The 27,369-nt window shown below is 42.9% G+C and overlaps 1 protein-coding gene across 4 annotated transcripts in view; it reads right to left on the reverse strand.

Annotated features, from left to right (window-relative positions):
• Positions 1–813: 813 nt before the first annotated feature.
• Positions 814–27,369, reverse strand: part of LMO1 (LIM domain only 1) — an 82,197-nt gene continuing 55,641 nt past the window's right edge. For all 4 annotated transcript variants that reach the window (XM_084631935.1, XM_084631937.1, XM_084631934.1 and 1 more), the window contains exons 2-4: positions 20,435–20,648; positions 5,620–5,745; positions 814–1,260 (exon numbers count right to left, since the gene is read on the reverse strand). In XM_084631935.1, coding sequence (XP_084488061.1) covers positions 1,155–1,260; positions 5,620–5,745; positions 20,435–20,648 — 446 coding nt within the window. In that variant the 3' untranslated portion in view covers positions 814–1,154. The remainder of the gene's footprint in view (positions 1,261–5,619; positions 5,746–20,434; positions 20,649–27,369) is intronic.

A 27,369-nucleotide genomic window follows, 5' to 3' on the forward strand; every position in this document is an offset into this window, starting at 1 on the left:
ATTGTGTAACACTGAAAATTGCACAAAGTAGAGTAACAAACATTCTGGAGCTTTATCGGAGTCTTTTTAAATGACCTAGATTAACTGGAATCTGACAGCTTGTTGTGTGGGAGGTCAAAACAACTGGCAAATGACCAGCAAAGAGATCTGTAAAACAGGTGATGTGGGTTCAATACCAGGCTTCATTTGAAGTCTCTGGCATCAGCTGTTTTGGTGCCTGACACTTGGAAAACTGATGCTCTGTATAAGAGAATTAAGCCATGCCAAAGCCCTGAAATGAATATTCTGATCAGTAACTGGCCACCTGTTGACAAGGCTAGATAGATTCTATTCATTAGGGTCCATACTGAGGAGATACTGTATTAGCTGGTCAGTAGGGTTCTTGGTCATAACATTGCTCTGTCTGAACTGATGTGCTTTCACTTAAAAGAGGCCTGTGTCCACAGATACCGTTCATGGTGAACAATTAAAGAAGTTGTTTACCACAGAACTCATGGGGATTGACTAGCGATGCAGTGAAGATTCCCCAGCCATCACCCACACAGCGCGCATTTACTCCTTTTCTACACGATAGTAATTGTGGAGATGCAACATGACATGGTTCAAATGGAGAGGTTTAATTTCAGAGCAGCACTTCCTCCCCCAACTCTCGTCTGTTTGTATAGTAGTTTAAACTTGTGCCCATTAATTTATTTCATGCAGCTTCCAGGGATCTGTGTATTGTTTTCTTAAAAAAATATTTGGTCAGAATCAAATACAGGAAACACAAGCCCCGACTGTATTACGAATAAACCACAACTTAAAATGACCAGGAAACATTCATAATTTTTAATTCACACCAGTAATAAAATTGCATTACATTTTTCATAAAATAAATGTTCCAGTTTATATACAGAAAACAGACTGTACAGAGCCCTCCCCCAGACCCCAAAAAACTCACAAACATACAGGCAATGCAGTGCTCAGCTAAGCAGGCACAACTGTACATCTAAATTTGTAACTGCTTTGTGTTGGGGCGGGAAAAAAGTACTACAATGTATATAGTCCTTTCTGGACCAAGAATTAAAAAAATATTGCAGGCAAGCTGACAGACGCCCCTCACTGCTTGTGCGGCTGAACGTCCATCCCACAGTGCTTCAGCAAAGCAGGGTTTGTTATTGAACTTGGGACTCAAAACTTCCATTCAGCTGCCCTTCCTCATAGTCCATCTGACACAAGATCATGTTGTTCTTCAGGAAAAATTTGTCTCCCACGCAAAATCTGAAACGTTAAAAAATAAAAAAGGTCACACATGTCTAAATGTTAGCTGGCACTAACCAGGTGGCAGTACGCTGAGGAAAAGATGACAGAGGATTAAGTCTAGAGGTAGTGGGTGCCCAGACGGAAAGGAAAAGTTATCTTCATTATGAACTATGCTTCCCAGATTGGAATTTAGGGAGGCAGGATACAGCGGATAGGGCACTCGACTAGGAACCAGGCAACCAGAGTTCTATTTCTGGCCCTGCCACTGACCTCTAAGAGACCCAAGTCACTTCACCACGCTGTTTCCCTCTCCTACCCTTTGTCTGTGTTGTCTATTTAGACTCTAAGCTTTTTGGTGCAGAGGCTCTCTCATACTATGCATTTGAACAGTGCCTAGCACAAGGGGCCCTGATCTCTGTTGAAGCCTATAGATACTACTGTAATAATAATCCAACAGGAAAAGTGATGGAATATATCCCCAAATAGACATGAACTTTCAGAATTTACTGAAACCAGGAAGCAAACAGGGCATGTTACACAAAATGTTTGAAATGTTCTATGGTATTCAAATTTCCAGGTGAGGCAGTGTTTACACTAATTTACAGGCACCGAATGGCTATTAAGTCCTTCCTCACCCCCTTATGTACAGTGCTGAACAATAAATAGAAGTTTCTTGATGGATGGCTAGACTCAGTTAACCTTTATCTTCATGGAATGGAGCGTAAAGTTCTCTGTCTACCATGTAAATTGTTCTGTTTGTATTAAAGTTGACAGAGAGACTTGTGATATTTAACAATCTTATTTGATCATTAAGGTCAAAAACGTTGCACACAATACCTGAAAGGTACAGTTTGACAGCCACTAACCTCCTCACACCTCCTGTTTGCTATAGATGTGAAAGTTAATCTACAATTTTAGGATAATACAGTGCTCTTCATTGGTCTCCCATTCAAGGGCAGAGTCTGACTTAGCACGTGCCAATGGCATAACAAAGCAGGACATAGGCAAGACAGCCTCAGTGTCTTAAGCCAGTCCCACTACTTCAGGGCTGGTACAGGCAAAGCTGGTTGTGATGCGGATGGCCAGTTCTGAAAGGGAGATATATATGGTGCACACATGCCCAGCCAGCCAGGAACTGGCAGATATGAACTTTAAAGAGGCAAAAACATCTAGGAGTTTGAGGGAGAAATATAGGCTCTACATAACATGAAGCCCATGGAAAGAGGACAACTTTTCCTCAGCAGTGTCATGAAGCCTTGAAAACATGCCCCTACTATGCATGGTTGTACAAGGGAAATTCTCTAGTCCTGGTCTGAAATATGTTCTAGGCCTGTGATTGTCAGTGGGTAGCTAGAGACTGTAAGCCTGCTGTCAGGCTGGATAGTTTGAGTTATAAGAGGAGTGTTCATCTGTATGAGACCTACCACATCCAAGCCCCTCTAGCACCTCATACAAGTTTTCCCCTAATGGATACCTATACGTCAGCTGATGCCTTGCTTAATTTGGCAGTTGGGTATGGCGAAACCTGTGGCTTCTACAATGCCCTTAATTAGTATGGTTCATTGTGTGATTTAGCTCAGCACCCAGAGTCTCCTCTCCTAGCCTGCACCTGAAGCCCTCTTTATAGTAGTCTGAAATTCAGCGAGCTAACTTTTAACTTGTAATCCTGAAAAGAAACAAAAGCTGCTTCTTTAAGAGGAGACTCCAGTTAAAGCAGCATTGCACATATTCTCCTGAAAGTCACAGCCTCACCAATGGGTTTGCTGACTATACAAAGTCTGTTAGCTAACATTTTCCAGACTGCAACTTAAGACACAGCTGCTGACTTTCTGCTACTTAATGTTACTTAAACTGTGACCATAAAACCCAAGGAGCAGGAAAACAAAACAAAGTCACACCACCAGCACAAATGCAGTACAGTCAACAGCTGCCTCTTGCCAAATCTAGCTGGGGTCTAGAGCAGCAGCGGGAGAGCTGGAAAGCGATTCGTAGGGTGTGGTAGAGCGTGGTTCTTTGAAAAATCAGGAAAAAACAGGCATTGTGGGGTCCCACATTTGTCTCTCACAATGTGCTCAATTTACAAGACAAAGATGTTTTTCTCCAACTGCCAGCCCTGAAAACTCACCATGGACCCAGCAGGAAGCGGAGTGCTTTCCTTCTCATGCGCAACTACCAATCAAGCTTTAGCAGGCCCGCGTCACACCTAAAGCGTTTTACACCTGGGCAAATCCAGCAGTTTTCTGGAGGTTAATGTGCGAGGAGAAAGGAACCCAGCCTTCGCACGGTGTGTGCCGAACTGTTAGAAAACCCCTATCTTACTGAGCGAGTTTCATCAGAAATCAGAGAGACACAAACACTGAACCCAGGATGCCATTTGTATAAAGTGACTTTCAGAACAGAACCCAACACGAGAAAAAGGCAGGTGAACGGCGTGAAACATCTTAGAGTACTGATGAGTCAGCAGAGTACAGTGGTAAAAAGAAGATTTAGTAGTTAGGCAACAGCTACTTACCCTTAAAAAATGCAACATGAGTGAGGCCCAAGATACATTTTAGGAATCAGAGTGTTTCTGATGTCTGTTGGAGACGACAGCAGATGGAAATATTTCATACCTAACACTATTAAATAATGTATCATTTTGCCTTTTAAACCTCCCCCACTGTGCTAAGAATGGAGCCTGGGACTCTGAAAAAGAATGGGGTAATACCAATGGATCCCAAAAAACCTACCCTGAGGACTTTGCCTGTGAGAGGCTGCTCACTATTATGAGTTTCGTCTCTGACTGGGGAGGGAGGTGCTGAATTCCTGCTAGCGCAGTCACAAAATGAATAGGTCTTCCAATGCTTTCCGGATAGCAATACGGTATATCATATTATTAATATGAAGGTATAGCATATTAAATAATAAGGTATAGCACGTTAAAGACAGAATTAGAAATAAGACTACGCACCAAAACACTGGGAAATACAGTTTGTCTGCAAGAAACTACGCTCCCTGTCCAACACACCAACCACTAGATGTCACTATAACCTCAGTGGAATAACCCTATTAAACTGGGGACAGCTTGATTTATTGCAGCTGTCAGTATTAATAGGAAGGCATTCTACCCCCAAACAAATAATACCAGCTTTGTGTTTGATACAGTGCCTTCAATTAAAGCCACCCAAACTACATACCATGTGTCTGATTCTCCTCATACATGCACTGGTGGGAGTTGGGTGCAACTCCACAGACTTCAACCAAGTTATACTGATATAAAACAAGCGTGAGAGGAAAGTCAGTCCCTGTATTTTGATATGTTCTCACAAATCTAACATGAAAGCTAGAAAGGAGGTGTGAACATATGCGTGTGTGTAAATATCACACACACACACACACAACCCCATATTGACAAATTCCAGAGTAATTGAATGTGATGTATCTTATTTTTAAGTAAAATATCAAGTATGTTAACTTGGCTTTGAGGTAACATGCTTTTCTCCCATTCAGTTTACTCACTCTTCTTTTCTTCCTCTTTTAAAACATGTCCCTTCACAAATAATTTCTGGTTCAACCAGCAGCCTAAGCAAGGAGGGGGAAGTTTTAAGAACGAACACATGCTTCAAAAAGGGAAACTATGCTGCATTTAATGCACTCAGCGTCCAAGAGGAGAGCTCAATCTTCCGACAACTACACCAAATCAAGAGAAAAGCATGCCCTAAAATCTTTGCACAACCCTCCTCCCACAATTCAGTCTTTTATAGACACCAATGAGTCAGGCTGACTCCGTATGTCCTTTCATTGTACACTTTGATATATATTTTTCTGTGCATCTTCCAGTCAGGTACGGTACAGCCCCATTTAAAATTACCCCACAAGCAGGCCCTGTTGCTTTTGCAGGAAACTGAAGAAAGCACTTCACAGTCTCCAAAAGGGCTTACCTAGAATATATTTCTCCTTCGTACCCTCCTCACTTCTGAGATGGTCAGAAGTCTGATTTAAGTAACTGTAAGTTAGAAATACTTGTGCAAGAGAGGGTCCTATCTCTGTCTATGGGTGTTCAGCAAACAGGTTAGATGCTGAAAGATCTCAGAAGCTGTTCATTCAGTTGCATTACAACTATTTCAGAACAGCTGTCTGCTGCTTACAGTGCCTGGATCTGCAGTCCTCCCCCCTGCAACCCCAATTCCTACCGGCTCCACCAGGCCCACATCCTCGAAAAGGTTGCAGGACAGACCCAGTCTATGTAGGCAACTACAAATAAGACAACTCAGCCAGCGCTAGCAGCTTCTTGGCCCCAGAGAGGTGGCAAAGATCAAGCAGATTTCCTTGGTCCGTTGGCAAAAATAAAAAAATAGTTTGTGGGGGTTTTTATTTCTGTAATAACTGTGTCCTCACCTCTGGTTGCAGAGTTGGCAGGCAAAGCAGTCCAAATGGTAAACATTATCTCTGGCCCTCATCACCATCTCAAAGGCAGGGATCAGTTTACTGCAGGCAGCGCAATTCCCGGTGGTACCAAAGAGCCTGCCAAAGAAGCACAATCATTAGAAGCCATTTTAATTAAATGGTGGAAGCACTAATTAAGTGTAATTAGCAGTATCAAATACTGTATTGCACCAATAGGAGTTGCACTATCCATTTCGGTGACCAACCAGTGTGCAGGAACTTGGGATAAAACTGCCTGGTGAGCAAATGCCGATTGTCGAGATGAAACTTCACTTGGCTTGTGAGCCTTGGGCTAATTTACTATCTAATGGAGAAAAGCATTAAAGACACTTACAGTGCTATTCTGGGGCTCTCACAATTTCAGTCAAAACAAAAACTATTTGCAGGGTTTGTTCTCTGAACATCTTGCTTCCTTCCCCACCCCACGCAGCACCCATTTGCTCTTCATTGTTGCCTTATGGAGGAATCCAAGCTGATGATAATGAGCCAGTTATAATGGGTGAAACGCAGAAGACTCATTAACTTTGCCAACTCTGGCAGGCAAAGCTGCAGCTGGAGAAAAGTCTAACTTACCTCCTGTTTTAAAGAAACACACTTATCTAAAGACAACTGGCAATAATGTTTTACAAAGCCACTTCATACATTATGCTATGACCTCCACTCTCCTCGACCTTCCTGGGAACCAGCTAAACTTACATTGAGGCACAAATACTACAGTCAACAGTTCACTTCAGTTCCCCAGTCCTCGAGGATAACCCTTCTGCACTGGAAGCTTTGCCACTGTTGTCATGGTTTTTGCCATCTCCCTTCCCAGATGTCTGCTGCTCTTACAGCTCCCACAGGGAAACTAACCAAGAGCTACGACATCATCCCCTGCAGCCCTCAGACAAGTCCCGGAAGACCCATGAGCCAGTGCCACTCCCTGATGACAGGCCCGACAGCACTTCTCAATTAGAGCTATAGGAACCAGTTGGGGATGCATGCAACAAACCAAAGATTTCAATCTTAAACTGTGAATAGTCAATATACACTTACTTTGTTTAAGAGAATGCATGTGATTGAATTGTTCTCAGACCTATGTGGAAGGCACCTTCTTTCAGCTGATTGTTAGTTCGGTGTGCATGTACCGAAGCTGGATCTTGCTAATGCCAGTACTTGCTAGTTCCACCAGTACAAAGAGGCAAAAAGCATAGAGAGAACCGCTTGTAGTCTGGCAGAGGAACAGCTAGGTCTGATTTCTCAGCCCACAATTTGCTGAACCAGTCAATGCTACTGATCACTGGACAGTAATAACTGAAGTGTGATAAGATCTTCAAGATAACCCTTTTGCTCTCAGGCTTCTTAGCAATCATGTGAGCTTGTTTTTGGCATATTAAAGTCTTACTTCTTGTGTCAGATGTTAAAAGAGACACCTATTCCTTTTCTGTTATTCTTGGCTTGAAGGCCACTGGACTGTTTTCGTTGGGAGGAGACTAGACATTTGTGTTGGACACTTAACCAAAAAAAAAAGGCTGTGGTACAATGGGCAAAACAGAAATAGTACCAGACGCACAGCGATGTAAAATGTAAACACTCTTGCCCTCAGACTTCACCACATTAGGGCTGGAGAGCCTGTTCCACAATACACCGAGCAAAATGGCAAAGAGTTTAAATAAATCTTACAAACGAACACAACGCAAATGGCAACATATTCGGCAAGGGCAGGATGGTGGCCTGCTCTTATGATAGCAGGCGAGCCAGCCCTTCACTTTCCTGCATGGGCTGCCCACATCATGGGTTAGTGTAGGAGATAGAGAAGCAGCCTTCAGAGGGCTGCTGCTCCCAGTCCTAAAGAGGTGGTCAGGGACACTGCAAGAAAGGGCATGTTTTATTATGGACCAGTAGCAGGGGGTGGTGCCAGCAGAAGCTCACAGTTCCCTCCCTGGAATGCTCCTGGGCCAGCATAGCTACAATGCCCTGGTATTCTGGATGGGGTGCCAATTTATAATCTAGCCCCAAATTTGTATTTTCTGATTCATAGTCATTTTACTTGGCAAAACAAAAGTGTCGCTATCACTCCTTGATGTAACCATCTTCCATCGTATAAATAGAATACCCTTAGTACAGTAGCAGCAGTCATTAGTTTCAATTTCTCTAGTTGATAGAGAACTAGCAGATTAGGAGAACAATGACGTCTGCATTTTTAGAACATCCAAATCACAGCAAATGTTAAAAAAATGACTTAAACTAAAACAAAACCCAAGCAAAGCCGCCCAATATATTAGGTAAGAACAACAGTGGAAGTTAATCCTGAATTTGTTCTGTGCACAATGCCACTATTCTTGTGAGCGTAAAATATCCATTATTCATTATCACAGTTGTGCAGAGCTCAATCTAGATTAAATAAAATAAAGGGGCCCCAGACAGAGTTATTTGCATTGTTAAATGGGCATTTTTCTCCACCCTTCAAATAGGATGTTTCTCTACATGGAAATGATGGGGAAGTTTGGGCAGATGTTCAATTAACTGTTTAAACAGTTAGCTTAAGAAACATGAAGATTGTATTTGGCATTGGATTCACCTGTCTCTTTTCAGGGGTTGGGGAGTAAACCAAGTGTTAAACAGCTTTTACTGTTTGCATAAGAGCTGCAGTTTATGTTTTGTCCAGCTGAAATTATGTTGCCTTTTAATGTCTACATAAATGTAGCTCCCAGTTTTTCAGTGTGCTAATCTTGTTCTCTTCCATTAAGTCCCCATCTCCCTTCCCTAACATATGAACATTTCACACACATTCAAGCACTTTCAAATTTTAATCACTTTTCCGGGAACAATTTAAAGCTCTATATAGTCACTAAAATTCTCAAGTATGCCTAACGTGTAGCTCAAAGATCACAGGCTTTTTGCTGTTGGAAGAAGAGCAGATTGAGGCAAAGAAGAGATGCATTCTTCACCTAAGAATTTGTTTTTTAGCACGTCCAGCTGTCATGCTCCATACCTCCTCACTTGGCAATCACACGAGAAGTAGTCTGGGGTTTTGTTTTTTTTTAATTTTGGGGGAGAACTTTCTTTCACCATCAATACATCCCATGGTTTAGTTTAAAAAGAAGCCACAAAAAAGGAAACACATACTGCACCCTCTGGATGCACTCTCCATAGTAAATCCAATCTTGTCTCACACACAGAGAAAGCTCAAGCATATCAGGAAAATATACCATAAGATCCTCAATATTCTCACTGGCATGACACCACTGGGAGAAAAAAAGTCAGAGACAAGGAAGGTTTTTTAATCTCTTTTTAAAACTTTTAAAAAGTTGAAGACAGCAATTTTTAAGTACAGATTTATTCTCTCTCATGTAACAGAAGGACCTCACCAGCTTGTAAATAAGCTTAGACTATGCAGATTTAAAATTTAACACAATTAAACTTTTACCCTGTGGTAGCAATTATGCTTAATGGCTCTTACTCTGAACTTAACCATGTCTATTGTCATCAGCCAATCTGAAAGCAGAAGTTTAGCCAAGGACAATTTTCTGTAGTTTATAGGCACACTAAAATCCAGCTATTCTATATTCCGATTAGCTGTTGATGTCATTGTGTATAGTGAAAATTAAAGCTAATTGGCACACAGGAGCAGCAGTGAATACAAATGAATTGAGGGAAACGGGGGGAGCACTCTGTGGAAGTCCTATGTAACTGTTGGGAGGCTTCTTTTTATTTGAAGACTTAGCTGCTTGTAACAGTCATCTTCTGTACAACGTTTTGGAATTCAGCAATGCTGTGGAGGTACTTTAAACTGACTAACTATATGATAGGGGCATAATTACCCAGAGTTTACCTTTTTATTTTTTTAAAGGGTCTGAGTGAGGGACGTATAGTGGCGAGCACGTGAAAGGGAGGGACTTGTCTAAAAGTGACCGTCTCCCCCATCATTTTAAACACATTCTGTATTTCCTATTTACACTCATCCCTGATGAACAAACATTAGATTTGTACGCCTTCCATGAATCTTCCTTCTCAACCCACTCACATTCACGTATGGTCTAAGCTATATGAGAATCTGCACATCTGTTTCGTGATCTCTAAACCTACAAACAGTATCTACAAATGGATTTCTAAATACCTAACAAGAACAAGATTGCCCTCCAGCCTGGTATTTGTAAACCAGCAGCAAGTCAGTCAGGGGCCAGAAAACTCTCCCATGAAGAGAGACTGAAAAGATTGGGGCAGTTCAGTTTAGAAAAGACGATTATGAGGGGATAAGTGTATATAACACACAGAATGGGATAGAAAAGGTACATTGGGAGCTTCCTTTCTCCCTGCTGTATAATACGAGAAACAAGGAGGACATTCAGTGACATTAAAGAGGCGGCAAGTTCAAAACAGATAAAAGAAAGTACACGTTTTCCACACAAAACAATCAGATGGTGATAATTGTTGTCACAGGATGTTTTTGAGGCCATGAATTTAGTAACATTCAAGAAGGGATTGGACATTTATATGGATACCAAGAATATCCAGAGTTATAATAGTTAACACTAGCAGATTTTAGAAGAGAGTGAACCTCATGCTTAAACCAATCACTAATTACTAGGGATTATGTGGTTTCAATATGAGACCATTGCCTACCATGCTAACCAATATGGTCTCATTTTTAACTTGTACTCCTCTAGCTGTTCTGTAATCATCTGCTATTATCTTATATTTAGATGGTCATCTCTTTGGGGGCAGAGACCACCTTTGTTCTTGCTTGTACAGCACCTAGTACAACAGGGTCTATGATTAGGGCTCCTTGGTACTTCTACAATAAAAGTGAGGATAATCGTTATAATAAAATTCTTGCACCTTCCTTTGAAGCATCTCATGCTGCTGCTGTCTGAGACTGGATACTGGTTTAGATGCACTCTGGGTCTGATCCAGTGTGGAAGTTCCTATGTCCATTTCTTGTACCTTGAATTCATAGTTCCGAGAAAGAGAGCCTTGTTCCGACCAGTTCAAAAAACGACCTTCCAGCAAGTTGGACTTGAACAACTTACATCAGTGTTGTCAACTGCATGTGACAGAGTTCGAACACACACGTTTAATACGAGCTGACAAAATACTGAGTATGCAAATAGCTGTAGAAAAAAGCTTCACAGCCACTTAATATGATACAAATGTAAAACCAATTCTAAAATGCAGGCTGCATGACATCTCTAATCTGTCTTTGTGTGGCATACAGACATAACCTACTCCTGTGTTCTGTTTCTCTTGGCTCCCACAAAAACTGCATATGGCAAAAATCAGATAGATATTGCCCCTCCCATAATCACTGCTTGGCATGTGGTAATTACCTGTTAGTGAGTGCACACTTCTCAATACAACAGAGCCAATGCTACAGGGGAAAGTTGTGTCAATAGAAGGAAAGGAACCATATTTTGACATTAATAAAGTCGGTCAAGTTGTTCTTTCATGATGGTTTCTAGTTCAGTTCCAGAGAACGCACATTTTATGCCAGAGGGTTTATTACTCATGGATAGCTAAACAGACGGAGCTGAACCGGCGTAGTATAAAAAGCCCTCTGCTTGGGTGGCCAGCTAGCCTGGAGTCTACGGGGCATAAATTTCAGGATTCCTCAAGGGCACACGTCTTCTCAGCTGAACAATCCATAGGAAAGGTATTTATTTTGGGTCTTTTGGTCCCTCCCTCCACATTTTAGAAAGCAAGAGATTTACACTTCGTATGAAGCTCTCCCACCTACTGTCAGAATATAAGCATCATCTTCCTCAAAAGCTCAAATCTTCCTACAGTATAACTGCACCAACCGACATTAAAACCAACCTTGGCTTTCATAGATGCTATGTAAACATACATACATGGAGCCAAGTTTTCTTAGGAGAGTTGAGAAATATTAACAGGAAAGTTGCAAGTTTGAAAGTGTTAGAGGCAGGTCAGTACATCAAAGCCTACCAGAATTAGTCCACCCCCATCAGAAGGTTTTGAAAAATAAAATTAAAATCAACTAACAAACCCAACTGCCATTTGTTATCCTGGAAAGTTCTGGTTTGTGTAAGTGAAAGGCTTTCATCTCAGCTACCACATAGGAAATAATCTTTGCTGTGACAATACAAAGTGTGACAATGTGGTTGAGATGCACCATCTTTTGTACATAAAACATGGCATTTTCTTTTTCATTGTCAATCTGTCCAGGTACAAAACAGTTTAGCAACAGGGAAATCCCATGCAGAATGCCTCGAAGTGGTTAAGAATAATAAAAGTCAGTTTAACAAACTCGACACTATTATTAGGATCTTCAGTAAAACCCAAATTTAAAACACAGTCCTTTCTGGCCATGCTGCATGTATTTGTCATCTTTTTAACAGAAAGTACATTTCTGGATATAAGCGGGTTGACTGTGTCCCTTTAATAACAGATCATTGCCTAATATATCTGCTGCTGATGCCCATATATGCCGTACATTTCTTGAAAAAATAAATAGCACCCTCCTTGGAAGGCTTCCCAGTTTATCGAGTTCTTTCTGCTGATTAATGCTCCTGAATGTAGCTTCAATGACACTGTTGACAGATTAGCTCTACTTTTGCTGGTTTTGGCGTACACACTGGAACTTTCAAAGATTGGGCTTGAAATGTGTAACTGTGGTTTGGCCATTTGATTTGGTGCCACCATCATTACTTACACGTGGAAGTCTATTGAAAGCTAGGCATTGCTGTGCACGCTTCCTTGCCAGACAGAACTATCACTATTTTTACAAATCAAAGACTCATTTTTCTTAATCACTAATAAAACTACTGCACATTTACTGGATGCAGTAACTTTCATCCAAAGGCATCCCTAAAGCTCTTTACTCACAAACCAAAATATAAATTGTACGTGATTATTAACTGGGGCAGAACAAAGCAATGCTGTCCAAAAAGCTGGAGACAGGAAAAGGTGAATGTTGAATCCAGCTGGAAGTAGGAACTTTTAGGTGGGAAGAAGGCACCACGGCTACCTAAATTGGAATTCGGTTAAGACAGAGTAAAAAACCTCTCTCTCTCTCTTTTGCAAATATGGTCTTGGGATCATTAACAACCAGATAAGCTGAAAACCCCAGTTTGAGTTCCCATTCAAAAACTGCAATAAGCGGAACACCACGCCCTTAGTCTATGCTGAGGCATTGGTTCCATACCAATTTAGGGCCTAATCAAAAGCATACTAAAAAGTCAGTGAAAAGATTCCCACAACTCCACTAGGAGCTGGATCAGACCCTTAGAGAGAAACATGCCCTCTACTGATTTACCATCATCTCTTTGTGCAATATTTCAGCTTCCTTTGGAGATAACCCTCATTTAAGTCCTGACCAGGACCAACTGCCTTGTTTATCAAATTGTGACAAGTTCCTAACAAGTGCTGGTACGTATGAAACATGCAGAAGTCATTTGGTCTGTTTCTGTCATACTGAGTTTCATTTTCCTCTGATTTACGTGGGTGTAATTCAGGAAGAGTTCCATTTAAGTCAATGGGATTGCACTGGTGTAAGATAGGAGAGAATCAAACGCATCTTCAGAAAGCACCCCACTGAAAATTCTGAATTAAGATGGCAGTTCCACCAAGAAACTCTGAGCAGGGCTCACAGAGACTGCTTGTGTGCTCCAAGTTGGTGGATCTTCAAATATGTCTGCGGATCAATAAAACAACTGGTTTTTGTATTAAACAAGCAGTTTACAAAGAAGCACACTGTAAGGATTTCTATACCAGGAATAGTGGCTTCCAACAAAATTTGCCTATTCAACAGAGACAGATAAATTAAAGATGGAAAGTTAGCCATCATGACTATTAACCAAATGGTAAATACATTTATTTAGACAATAATGTATCTGGAAATACATCTGTATGTAGCTGGAGATTGAGGTGGGATTACAAGGATAGCAAATTTAAACAACTCAAGATCTGATTTCATCTTTCAGAATTAAAGAAGAAGAAGAAAGTGCTTTAGGAAAGATGAAGGTTAACAAATGTTCCTTTCCAAGCAAATGTTCCTTTCCAAGCAAGTATCTTTTGAAAAAAAATGATGAGGATATGGTCTGTAAGAGTTCCTGAAGCACTTTTGAAAGATGTCCTCAGTGACTCAGACGAAATGTATTCAGTGCAGAAAGCCCACAGCCTTATCTGACGCATTGAACGGCAGCCTGGTCCAAAGCAATGTAGGCAGGCAAAGAATATACAGAAGCAGCAGGGCTCCTGCCACTGAGTTCTACCCCACTCAGAAGAGGAGAAAACATTCACACTAAAAGGAGCTAGTTCTCATGCCAGTTCCATGCAGCAGTCACAGCTGTCCAGTTAACAGTGCTTCTTCCATGAAAGATCTATGCATTATGTGTATTCCTGTAGGGAGCTCCAAAGCAGGATATCACTGAACAGCCCAGAAGCCACAGTGGAGTTCTGAGGTGCACCTTCAAAAGTTTCCATTCATGAATGAGCAGAAATGCAACTGAAGCAACGTGCAGCATGTCATCTAGTATTTCTTTAAACGCATGCACAAATAAGCACCACGGCCAATGACTGTGGAAAATGCACCCTTTGATTCACACTGGTTAGCCAGAATGCTAAGGTCTCTGGTGCCACCTACAATAACAATCCCCACTGGAAGTGAATAGATTTGTGCTCCAACAAAATGAAGGGGGAAGCAAAGTCCGCTGCTGGGAGTCGTTCACGAATCACGAGGCAGCACATTCTCAAACAGCTTGAGCTCCTCAGTGGCTCTCTACAGTTACACCACCACGTGGGCCAATATCCATTCAAAAAGGCCCTCTGTCCTTTATGTAAAGCCTATGGAACCCCAACAGAGTATGTGCTCCTACTATTATATGCACTATTCCCATCAGGTTTCATTTATCTTTCCTCTGTCCACACTTATAGATTCAAAACTGGCTTGCTTCTTAGCTTTGTAAAGACTAACATATTTAGTGTACCAAATTCCATTATTTGACACTGTTCTTCTTGGAAACCATGTAATCACAGTAAGTGGCCAGTGATTAATTCTTTTGATAGTCATTGTAATACTTTAAGTCACTGCGATGACCTTATTTAGTATAAATATAGCTGTACTGTGTTTAATTCCACTGTAGTTTAGCATTAATTCATTTCCAATTGCTGTAGAAGATGTTACTTTTTTGTCTTACCGACTAGAGTTTGGACATTGGCGCCAAAGCCATTAAAGAAAGGAGTCAAAGAAGAAGGGCTTTGATAATTCTCTGTGAGTGAAGCAGAAAAATACTGGAAGTGAATTAAGGACTGAGGAGATGGTGAAGAGAAAAAAAATGTTATGGATTCAGAGATCCTGTAGGCAGAAGTGACCATTTGGAATGGAGAGCATCTACTTGGACAGATGTGGCAAGTGACCTTCTAGGAAGACGGCTGGCCAGGTTCGTGGGAACGGTTTAAACAGGGAAGAGGGAGATGATGGATACACATTACAGCATAAAGGTGGCAGACAGGATATACAACAACATACATGGCCAGCAGGACGATGCTGAAAACAAAGCAGAAATGGCTGTAAGAATGGATAGAAATGAACAGGGGGAATCAAATGCTAAAGACATTAATATTAACAAGAATAATGCAGCATTATCACAAGAAAAAATCCTATTTGGTTGTCTACGAGAGCCACAGAACAAGACAATTGGAATATCAACTTGTGCTGGAAAGCTGGCACTTTGTTACATATAAAACTAGTAGAAGGGACAAGGGACAAGATTTGCAAAAAAGGTTTTCTAAAGCGAAGTCCAGATTTAGGAACCTAAGTAAGTGGACTGATTTTCAGATGGACTGAGCACCCAAACAGCTATCAATGATTTCAGCAACAGAGAATTTGGTTAGCAGTGGGCACCTCAGTAAGGCGTTCAGCGCTGCTCCACATAGTGCTCTCAGAGAAGTATGAAAAAGGCATGGCTACGTATATTCTGTGATGGATGCCTAACTGACTGACGACTGGGAACGAAGTAATGCGCTAGTGTATTAAATAGCCAACCCCCGCAATGGATACCTTTCCCTCCCCTCAGCAAGAGTCAGATTTAGATCATGTGCTCAACGTCTCCATAAGCGACCTAGAACAAATAAAGAGCATGTTTACCAAGTTTTCCCATTGTAAGAAGTTAGGAGGGCTGCCTTGCACCCGGGGAAGCAAAATGAAAATGGTGGAATCTAGGAGAGAGTTAGGCAGGAAAAAATGATAAACAAAACTAGGTTTAATCAGGATAAATGCAAAGTGGTATGGTAGGAAGCTAGCAAAAGGGGCATGTTGGTTGGGAACTATGCTACCAAGAGATCTTTGATGAGAAAATGGGCCCAACTCTTTCCTGCCCTGTACATAGTAGTCATTTTACATCTGTGCTCGATAGCAATACAATGCTACCAAATCAGACTACTGCACACCTGTATTACACAGAGTAAAACCCACTCAGTTGAACATGAACATGGAAATCATGCAGTAACAGAAGAGAAACACAGGGATGTATAAAATAGAAGTATAATGTGTGGAACTAAATAATTCTTAGTGAATTTAAAGAAGGGTGGCATAAATGATCAGATTATTAGAAAGTAACTTACTTAAAGATTAAAGAGAACTAAAGTAGCACAGTCTGGAAAGGGAACTTTGGAATGCAGATTTGTAACAAGAAAGAAAATCTAGGAGGGTTTTTTCAGTAGTCAAAGTGAGCACAAGCTTTTAGGGATTGAAGTTAAGAAAGGAAGAATTTAGGATAACCTAGGAAACAATTTACAAGTGAAGTCAGTTACAGACTGGATATATGTGCATATGCAACTGCCATTATTTCAGTCAGTCAATGAAAGATTAGATGGAGATGTCATATTTTGTATCGGATAGTGATAAAAGGAGATGATCCAAAAGTCCCTTCTACCTGCAGTGGCTAAAATTCCTTATCATGGAGAAAGCCTGCATTGAACTGTTGTGAAGTAAGCTACGCATTACTCTCACCACTAACACACTGAATAGAACTGTGAAAGGGTAAAGCAAACACTAACTGACCCCATACACACCCTGGAGAGGTAGCGAGAAGTGCTGTAGTTATATTTGGCTTATAGACGGAGGCAGAGAAGTGATGTGACGCACCCAAGTTATAGAGTAAGTCCATGGCAGAGCCAATGCTTTGGTAATCACTGACATAGGTGTCATGTTAAGACAAACAGAATTAGAAGTCTGGCTCAGACCACTGCCTGCAAGAACATGCTCAGCATGGATTACCTGTAAATTCCTCAGTGGTGCTGGAGAGACCTGTGTTCAATTCCTGATTCAGCCACAGACTTCTTGTGTGACGACCTTGGGCCAAGTTTCAAGAATCGTAGAACGTGGATGAGACTTTCTTGCCTCACAGGGGTGTTGGATGATTGTGAGACACTCAGATATTACAGTGATGAGGGTCAGACTGACCTGGAGGCTATACGGCACTTCTTATCCTTATGACCCATCCTCGCGGCGCGCACACTCCCCGCCATCCCCCCGTTTTACAAATGAAGTTAGAGAGAACAAAGCCCCAGCCTAACAGGATATCCCAGCAACACAAGCTCCCCTCTGCCTCCTATAAGTACCCCAGCACTTCAGTACTTCCTCCTCCTTTGGACTCCCTCATGCTCCCAGCAGCATCAGCTAGGTGCCCTCTATCCATTGTCCATGCTCTGCCAGGAGCAGGCTTTGACTGGTGTTACAAATCTTCAAAGTCCTCTCTCTTCCTATCTTCTAAAATCTGTACTTTCACTTCACTGTCTGCCAAATTCCCCAGTCTCTCCCTCATCTCTGTCCCCGCAGAGCTCCTTGCTGTCCCTGGTCTCTCTTCCCCAAAGTCCAGCCGCCTTCTGTTCCATGATATTCTACTCTCCTCCTTCTTCAAAACCCTTGTATTCAATCCTTCCCTCCCAAGCAAATCCCACAACACTCCGCTCCACACCCCAGTCTCTCCTCCCACTCTTCAAACAGGCCTCCCATCACCTACACTTTGGGGGTGGCCTACCTATACAATTATACTTGGGTCTGTGACAGCTGAAATTCTATGGACTCTCTTGATAGCACAGGCACTTCATATAGTCTCTTGGGAGATTTAAGTGCAGAATTCATAACTAGAGGAAAGATGCTCCGATTCCACTGATGGGCTACAAGGCAAGGTTCCAGTTTTAAACACCATAACGGTTAATTACAATCAGATATTTCATGACTCCATTTCTTATTTTTAAGGAAAACTTGAAGGAAAATTTGATTTGTAAAATTGTAACCACTATAGACTCCCTAAAATATTACCCTGAATCCATTAATACTTTGATCCCAGATAGTTCAAGGGTTAAAACTATTGTCACAAATACAGCTGGTCTCTGGGCACCACAGGTTTAACAAATGTTGAATGGCTTAACAACAGTCTATTGCAGGGGTCCCAAACACATGGCCCACATGTTATTTCCTGCAGCCCACATAAGCGCTGACTCCACCGGTGGCCAAGCTCCCCTTCCCCGCTTCTTCCCCACCCCAGCGCGCCATGTCCCCCGCTCCTCCGCCTACCTCCCAGCACTTCTCGCCACCAAACAGCTGTTTGACAGCGCTTAGGACTTTCCAGGAGGGAGGGGAGAGGAGCAGGGACGTGGTGCACTCAGGGGAGGAGGCGGAGAAGAGGCGGGGTTTTGGGGAAGGACTTGTAATAGGGGCAGGGAGGGGGTATGCTTTTTAATCTTTTGATCATTCTCATGGCTCTTCTCTGAATCCTCTCTAATTTATCAACATCCTTCTGGAATAGTGGGCACAGAACTGGACACAGGATTTCAGCAGTGGTCACACCAGTACCAAATACAAAAATAAAGTAACCTCTCTACTCCTTCTTGAGAGTTTCCTGTTTATGCATCCTAGGATCATATTAGCTCCTTTTGGCCACAGCATTACACTGGGGGTTCATCTGCAGCTGATTACCCAGCATGATCCCCAAATCTTTTTCAGTCACTGCTTACAGGATGGGGAACTCTATCCTGGAAGTATGGCCTATATTCTTTGTTCCTAGATGTATACATTTATATTTAACTGTATTAAAAACACATATTGTTTGCCTGCACCAACTTTACCAAGTGACCCAGAATCAGTGACTCTGAATCAGTGACCTCGATTCCCTGTTCAGTTACATTCCAACACCTATTAGTTAGCCAGTATTTAATGGTGCCAGGCCACTTCTATATCATTCTATCTTTTTAAATCAAAAGTGTCACCTGGTAGCAAGTCAAATGCCCTACAGCAATCTAAGAATATGATGTCAACACTTAACTTTATCAACCAAACTTGTAATCTCATCAAAAAAGATATGAAGTTAGTTTGACAGGATCTATTTTCCATAAATCCATGTTGATTTGTATCAGTTACATTACCCTCCTTTCATTCTTTATCAAGTCTCATATCAGCCGCTCCATTATCTTGCCCGGGATTGACATCAGGCTGACAGGCTTATAATTACCTGGGTCATCCAGTTTACTCTTTCATAAAAACTGGCATGAGTCTAGCTTTCTTTCAGTCTTCTGAAACTTCCCCAATTCTCCAAGACTTATTGAAAATCAACATTAATGGTCCACTGGCCTCCTCAGCCAGCTCTTTTAAAAATCTAAAAATCTTGGATGCACTTTAGCTGGATGGGCTGATTTAAAAATGTCTAACTTTAGCAGCTTTTGTTTAACATCCTCCAGAGATACTAGTGGAATAGAAAGAATGTCTCCACCACCATATGGGGAGAGCATATCATCTTTTTTTCCCCCAAATACAGAACAGAAATATTTATTGAACATTTCTGCCTTTTCTGCATTATTACTGACCAATACCATTGTCAGGATTCTTGTTGTTCCTAATATATTTTAAATACTCCTTACTGTCCTTAACTCTGCTGGCCATAGATTTCTCCTTGTGTCCCTCTGCTTCCTTTATCAGTTTTCTATAATTCCTAACTTCTGGTTGATAGTCATTACTATCAACTTGCCCTTTCTTCTATTTATTTTATATATTCTATATAGTGGACTTCACTTCCCCTCACTTTTGCAATAAGCTCCACTATTAGGGAAAGTACATCATAGCTATCGTCTTATTAAGACTCATTTGAGCTTCCATAGATATGTATTTACATATATCCAATCCAAAAAAAGTCACAATTGTCCTTGAGTAACAGGTTTTATTTGCTACAAATGCACCTGGGTGAAGGTAGCTCTACCTGGAAGAAGAGTCACTGCTGGTCACTATAAAATTTCCTGAAGGAAAACAATTGTTTAAAAAACTGATCTCTTATTTTGAGACACTGTTTTGCTTTGTTGTGTCACCAAGGAGCCTCATTTGTGGTAGGGGGGAGCCTACAGAAAATAGTTAAATGTCTATTTAAAAGTTGCCATTGAAAGGCAAATGGGACAGACACTCAGCAGTTGTGTATTCACATAGCACTGAAGTCAGAGAAGCTATTTCAGTTTACACCAGCTGATGATCTGGCCCTACATTTTAAAAACAAACACTCCTTTCTTTTGTAAGCTCGTAATTAAAAAAAATACCATAAAGCATGCCCTCCCCTCACTATCAAGCCTTACACATAAGCAGTTGCATCAACTATAATACAGCAAACAAAAGGCGTCCTTAAAAAGGAGAAAGCTATGGATCTTGTACTCAATTTAACTACTAGGCAATGCTAAAAATTGTGCACATGGATATTTACACAGTACAAGTTTAGGAAAAATAAACAGCTGGTGGTGAACTGGGAGTTTATAGGAAGAACCCCCAGAATATGCCTGTATTTACCTCAAGTAATCTCTGCGGCAGAGAATGAGATTTGCTTTTGTGTAAAGAGTTGATCCAACCTCTCCAAGACGGCAGTCACAGCAGGCACATTTTAGACAATCTTCATGCCAATATTTATCCAAGGCCTTCAGAAGGTAGCGGTCCTTGATCTTTCGGTTGCAGCCAGCACAGCCTTTCTGTTTCCCTTTTGGTTGTACAGATAACATCGGCACACCTACAAACAAAAACAAGCCATTAAAATTCATGAGACATTTGCAGACGGTCAAATATTTTAAGCAAAATTGCTTTCCCGCACTGTTGGTGACTTTCAATGCTGCAGGTTTGGGGGAGATCATGTTCTCAACAGCTTTCGGCAGCAGTGATCAAAGGAACAGGTTTTGTCTTGGGAGGGATGTTCACCTGCAAGGATGCGATAGTTGTTTCCCAAACGATAAACTGACCTCAGCACCAAGCTCTGGGTTTAAAATCCTCCAGCAAATAAATTGGTTGCAATTTCAACATTTTTCTTTTTCTTAATTACCATTAACAGGTAATTAACGAGACAAAGGCAATCATGAAGATTTTAATGGCACATATACCGAGGCCCTAATGCTGGTCTGCTGTCGAGTTGAGCTTGGTCAAAGAAGGGGAGGAAAGTGGAGGCAAAGAAAACTATGTGACACCCTTCTGACTCATTGCACTCTCCTCCCTCACAAAGACCCTGATGAAAACTAGCATAGTCCTCAGGCTGCTCTAACCTATGCTGCCCCAGGCCCCTGAAGGCAACTGAGACTAGCCAGAGCACAATCATTCTTTGACTGTGCAGCTTATGTCAAGGGCCCTGCACTAGCACCTAGGAGATATTTCCAGGTAACTGTCTAACCTGGACTCTCTCTTTGCTTTGTGCCATCAGAGCAGGTACCAAAAACTCTGGGCCTCATTCAGATTCTGGACATCCCTGCTGGACAGCAGAGATGAGTACAAGAGTGTCAGGGAGATAGCTGGCATGGAGCAGGGGCTAGGTTCTCAAACAGGGAGTCTTGGGAGAAAGCAGTTCTTTGGCCATCAAATCCCTAGATGGTGATAGGACACCAAGAGCCTATCTGAGCCCCCAGGGCACCAAAGTCCCCAAGCCTTTTAGTACACTGCCTCTCATGGGCTCCTCTTCCAACTTTCTAATAAGCTGCTCCTCCCTATTGCCTACAGCTTCCTTACAGGCCTCCTCCCTGGGTACCTAGTCACACCAGGACTCCTGAACTCTGAGCTCTGTGTCCAGAAGTCTTGGAGAGAAGCTGCTTGCCTGTTGCTTTGGAAGGAGTAAGCCTGTTTCCTCACAGGGAAAGGGGAGAGATTTACTCTGGAGCACAAGGGCAAAGGAAACAAAAACGTAGTTTCATGGGGCTGAGTGGGCCAAAAAAAAAAAGTGCACTCTCTAAGTGACCTAGATGGAGGAAGTGACTATATAAGGAGTCAGAATGCCACTTTACCTAGAGCTTCGAAGTGTCTATTGCTGGCCCTGCCTCATATCACACCTACATTGAAACGAGAGCTGGGCCTCCAGAACATGGCCGATTTGCCTTAGACGAAGTTGGGGAGATGAGGTGGTGGTGGTGCTGGCAACAGTGGGGGTGGCACAGGGTCTGTTCTCATGCAACACTTTAGAACAGTTTTTATAGCAAGTTTAGATCCTAGGAAGCAACAGCTTGATATTGGAAATTATTAACAGCCCCTTAACCTGAGTGGCACTACTTAGTGCTGCTGTATTAAGTGACATTTGCTGCTTTCCTTAAAAGCCGGGGGGCGTGAGGGTGGCTAACGCTTGGCTCCACCACTCTTACAGTAATAATTGCCCTGTCAGAGCTGCAAGTGGAGGACAACAGCACTTAAGCCACTTCTGCACAAACAGTGCGCTATTGATCCATTTGTTATCAAAGTGGTCTCGGTACTGTGGAAACAGGTCAAGTAACATTCAAAAATTCTTAAGGCTAAAAGAGCCCTCCTGCTCTAGGCTGCCAGAGGCTCAAAATCCACTTGCAGAGAAATATCTGCCAACTTTTGACACTGGCAACAACTATGTAATAATTAGTAAGTGAAAATCTAAGCCTCTGCTCCAACACCACACACAAATCATAGAAATCATAGAATATCTGGGTTGGAAGGGACCTCAGGAGGTCATCTAGTCCACCCCTGCTCAAAGCAGGACCAATGCCCAATTTTTGGCCCAGATCCCTCAATGGCCCCCTCAGGGATTGAACTCACAACCATGGGTTTAGCAGGCCAACGCTCAAACCACTGAGCTATCCTTCCCCCCTAATCAAATCAACGATGCTACTCGGAAACGCATGGCACCATCAGGCTGCCCAAAAGCAGAAAAAGATTTTTGAGCAAGCACAGAAGCGTGTTCTAAAGAAAACCCATGAACAACCCTGTGCAAATTCTAGAGGAAAAAACATAGGTTTCACTTCTGAAACATCCATCTCAGAATGGGGTAAAATTTGAGCAGCAGTGATATTGCAAGACACGTCCACAAGAAGAGACATGAAAGGGACACATGGGTTCTACACACTGTGCTTTTTATTTCGGCATTTGGGGAGCAAAGAGAAGGAGTTCCACTTTTCCAGCCGATCTCTTCCTCAGAATATTTCCCATCAAGAGATAATTATGTGCCAGCTCAAACCCCACATCAGCAGACTAACTCCACAAGCAAAGGATTGCAATACCTTGCTAGAATGGAGACCTTTGCATGGAAACAACACCTCATGTAGAAGTAAGTTTCAGCAGCAACTTTTTTTTTTTTTTTAAAGTAAACTTTCTGAGCTTACTGAAACCAAGCACCAGGCTTCCCCAAATTTAAGAATCGTATTGAAAGACGGTATCTCCAGACACTGGAGAAGGGAAGAGAAAACAGCTCTATCCACTAATACAACATTTTGGATCACAGGATTAAAGTGGCTTGATATACGTAATCCAAGACCCTCCAAGATCCTTAAAGAGGTGTGACACCGCATAGTACTGGATGGGATTTGTTGACTAATCATGTACTTGGATTCCACAGTGAGCAAAGGGATTTCCACTCCTTTTTATAAGCACGGTTAGTCTGGCCACAAATTGTATAACTTCAGCCTTGTCTGTCAAAAATAACCATAATCTTATTTGTCATTCAAAAGTGGACAGAAAGATTGATTTTTGCACGGCAAAACTGTGTTTCCAATATCTCCTCTAGATGCTCTTCAAATGGCTGCCTTAAAACCCTCCGATGTCAATGCTGCTGCTCACCAGTAGATAGAAAGCAAGGGAGAAGACACAATCCAAGTCGCTACTTGTCAACATTAGAAAAATCAAGTTTCAGATCACAAGAGATTGAAATTCTGATGCAGGGGATCACAAATCCCGTACCAGCTGTTCAGCTGCCAAATCGTGAAAGTGAGTTCATTTTTTTTCTGGATCCCAACATGTGTTTAGATCAATACTCTGAGATACTGTAAGAAAAAACCCTGCTTGACAGCAGTTCTTTTATCCTCTTCAGCACTGGGTATGCTTGGCTGTGACAAACATTAGTAATTTGAGTTCAAACCCTTACAGTTCTTCAAGATACTTAAAATATACTGCTAACATAATATATGAAGTTGCTGCTGCCACGTTAACAAGATTTTAAACAGGAGGTCTCGGTGTGTCAGTATCTCTAATTTTGTCATTCTCTGCCAGCCACATATGCGTTTACTGTACATATATCAGGGCTCAGAAATACCGAGTAGCCGCCTACATGTTGTACTGGTACTTCTCTGAAATTATCATCTCTAAGGGTCTGTCTGCATAGTATTTTAGAGCAAACCTCTCAGACTGGGTCACCAAATGGGGTTTGCATTAGAGCTCTAAAAAAATAGCAGGATCAACAGCACTTCGAAGTTGCTACTTGGACTTCACAGCATCGGCTCTGAAACCTAGGCTGAATGCCTGGAGCAGCAGCTCTGAGAGGCGTGAACTGTCCCATTCATCTCAAGAGAGGCCTAGTCATCCCTGGCCATCTGAGTTAAGGGTCTACTATTTCATTCTTCATGTAAGGCCGTGTCTATACATATGGTGCTACAGCGGCGCTACTGCAGCACATTTGGTCCTGCCCGACCCCTGAGCTCCGGGCTGGGGAGGATCACCCCCAGCCCCTCCCTTGCTGTTCCCCCTCCCCCACAGCTGCATGGCTTGTGCCCGCCCACCTCCCAGGCTTTCCAATAAGCCTGTCCTGCCACTCTGAGCGGCATGGTAAGGGGGTGGGGAGGGGATTGGATAAGGGGCAGAAGGTCCCAGGGGGTGGGCAGGGGGCAGTTGGATGGGGCGGAGGTTCGGGGGGGGGGCTGTCAGGAGGCAGGGAGCTGGGGGGGGTTGTAGAGAGGGTGGAGTCCCGGGGGGTTCCGGGAGGGTGGGGACATAGAGAGGGTGGAGTCCCGGGGGGTCCCGGGAGGGTGGGGACAAGGAGTGGGGAGCTTGGATGGTCAGGGGGGCCTGTCAGGGGGTGGGTGTGTGGATAGGGGTCGGGGCAGTTGGGGACAGGGAGTGGGGGGGTTGGATGGGGTGCGGTCCCAGGTGAGGGGCGGTCAGTAAACAAGGAGCAGGGGAGTTGGATGGATTGGGGGTTCTGAGGGGGGCAGTCGGTGGGCAGGCAGTGGGAGGGGGCAGATAGGGGGCTGGGGTCAGGCTGTTTGTGGAGGCACAGCCTTCCCTACCCGGCCCTCCATACCGTTTTGCAACCCCAATGTGGCCTTTGGGCCAAAAAGTTTGCCCGCCCCCGCTCTAGGCCAATGGGAGAGAGCTCTCCCATCAGCAGAAAAAGCCCACCTTCGCGAGTGGCGGAAGCTATGCTGGCAGGAGAAGCTGTGCACACAAGTGCTTATGCCAGTGTAACTTATGTTGCTCAGGGGGGTGACTATTTCTTCACAGCCCTGAGTGACATACGTTTTGCTGACACAGATTGTGGTGTAGACCTAGAGGGGGAACCAAAAAACACACAATCATATTTTGAATATCTGCATAATCTGTGAGCAGCGTCTCATTCTGGATATTCATGGGGGTGGAGCTTGTTTTGTGGGCAGAGTTTGGAAGAACGCACTACCACTCCCCTGCCCCCCCAGTCTGCCTCCTGGGCCATACAGTCAATCAATATAAGTCTGCTTCATATTTGGACAACTTTCATGGGCAAGGCTCGGTGTCCAACTTTTCAATACAACATGAATAAATGAGGAGTTTAACTTACCCAAGCTCATACAGAAAGTGCAAGAAAGAAATGCCATACATGGCAGAACAAACTCCTCAATTTGGAGCAGTCTGCCCCACCTGTAGTAGCCTCTACCCTCCTACAAAACTTTATTATGCTTGTAGTTATCATTAACTTTATACTACAAGAGATCTATGCACATCCACCCAACTTTAAACACATCAGTGGAAATCTAGTAGGCATTGAGAAATACCAAACCCCAGGTTACGTTACTCTGCTGGTGTGCTTTAATCAACAGTCACACTTTTCATAAATATGCTGTTGAAACAGCTCAGCAATTTACAGATCTCCTTCCTCATCCCTTCATGGAACCACATGTCATTTGTGAGATCTTAAACAAGTCTGGAGAGCCTGCCTCAGACCCCTCCCAGGAACAGTAGATGCCTCTAATTTCAAGGTTTAAACATTAAGTTTAATTGGTTCTATTTCTCCAAACAGAAAATAGTTACATAGGTGGGGTTTTCTAAAGCACCTAAGTGACTTAGGAGTACAAGACTTTCAATGGGACTTGTGTTTCCAAGTCATTTTTTGGGGGGGAGGGGAGGGGGATCACTCTACAAGAATGAGATTTGCCTTCACTCTAAAAGTTGGACTCCTAACAACTGCAGTAAGATCAGGACTTCTGCTGAGGCTGTGAGGGATGGAGGGAAAATCCAGTTCCCTTTCTTAAAACATTTCAAAAAGTTAGTTTAATCAGTACAGGAGGGAAACTTCCCTTGATAAAAATTAAGCAGGGCTTGAACTAAATTGTAAGGGGGTCACTAGTATCCTGTGTTAAGGATGATTAGTGGACCACAGTATGGTTTCTTGTCCCATATATGGCCTGTAGGCAGATGACTCTCTCAAACCTCCAATCTCCATTCTGTGCACATGATTGTCTTAGCCCTGGCCTACACTAAGAGTTTAGGTCGAACTTAGCAACGCTGGATTGATTTAACCCTGCACCCGTCCACACAACAAAGCCATTTGTGTTGACTTAATGGGCTCTCAAAATCGATTTCTGTACTCCTCCCCAATGAGGGGATTAGCGCTGAAATCGACATCACCGGGTCGAATTTGGGTTAGTGTAGATGCAGTTCAACGGTATTGGCCTCTGGGAACTATCCCACAGTGCTCCATTGTGACCACTCTGGACAGAGCTCTCAACTCGGATGCACTGGCCTGGGAGACAGAAAAAGCCCTGCGAACTTTTGAATTTCATTTCCTGTTTGGCCAGCGTGGCAAGCTGATCAGCACAGGTGACCATGCAGAGTTCATCAGCAGAAGTGACCATGGAGTCCCAGAATCGCAAAAGAGCACGGACCGAACGGGAGGTACTGGATCTGATCACTGTATGGGGAGACGAATCCGTGCTATCAGAACTCCGTTTCAAAAGACAAAATGCCAAAATATTTGAAAAAAAATCTCCAAGGGCATGAAGGACAGAGGCTATCACAGAGACCCGCAGCAGTGCCGCGTGAAAATTAAGCAGCTCAGGCAAGCCTACCAAAAAACCAAAGAGGCAAAAATCCACTCTGGGTCAGAGCCCCAGACATGCCGCTTCTATGATGAGCTGCATGCAATTCTAAGGGGTGCCCCTACAACTACCCCACATCTGTACATGGACTCCTGCAAGGAAGTCTCACGCAACAGGGATGAGGATTTTGGGGACAAGGAAGATGATGAGCAGGGGGAGGTTGAAGATAGTGCA

This window comes from Lepidochelys olivacea, assembly GCF_965140295.1.
Source record: "Lepidochelys olivacea isolate rLepOli2 genome assembly, chromosome: 6".
Taxonomy (NCBI): domain Eukaryota; kingdom Metazoa; phylum Chordata; order Testudines; family Cheloniidae; genus Lepidochelys; species Lepidochelys olivacea.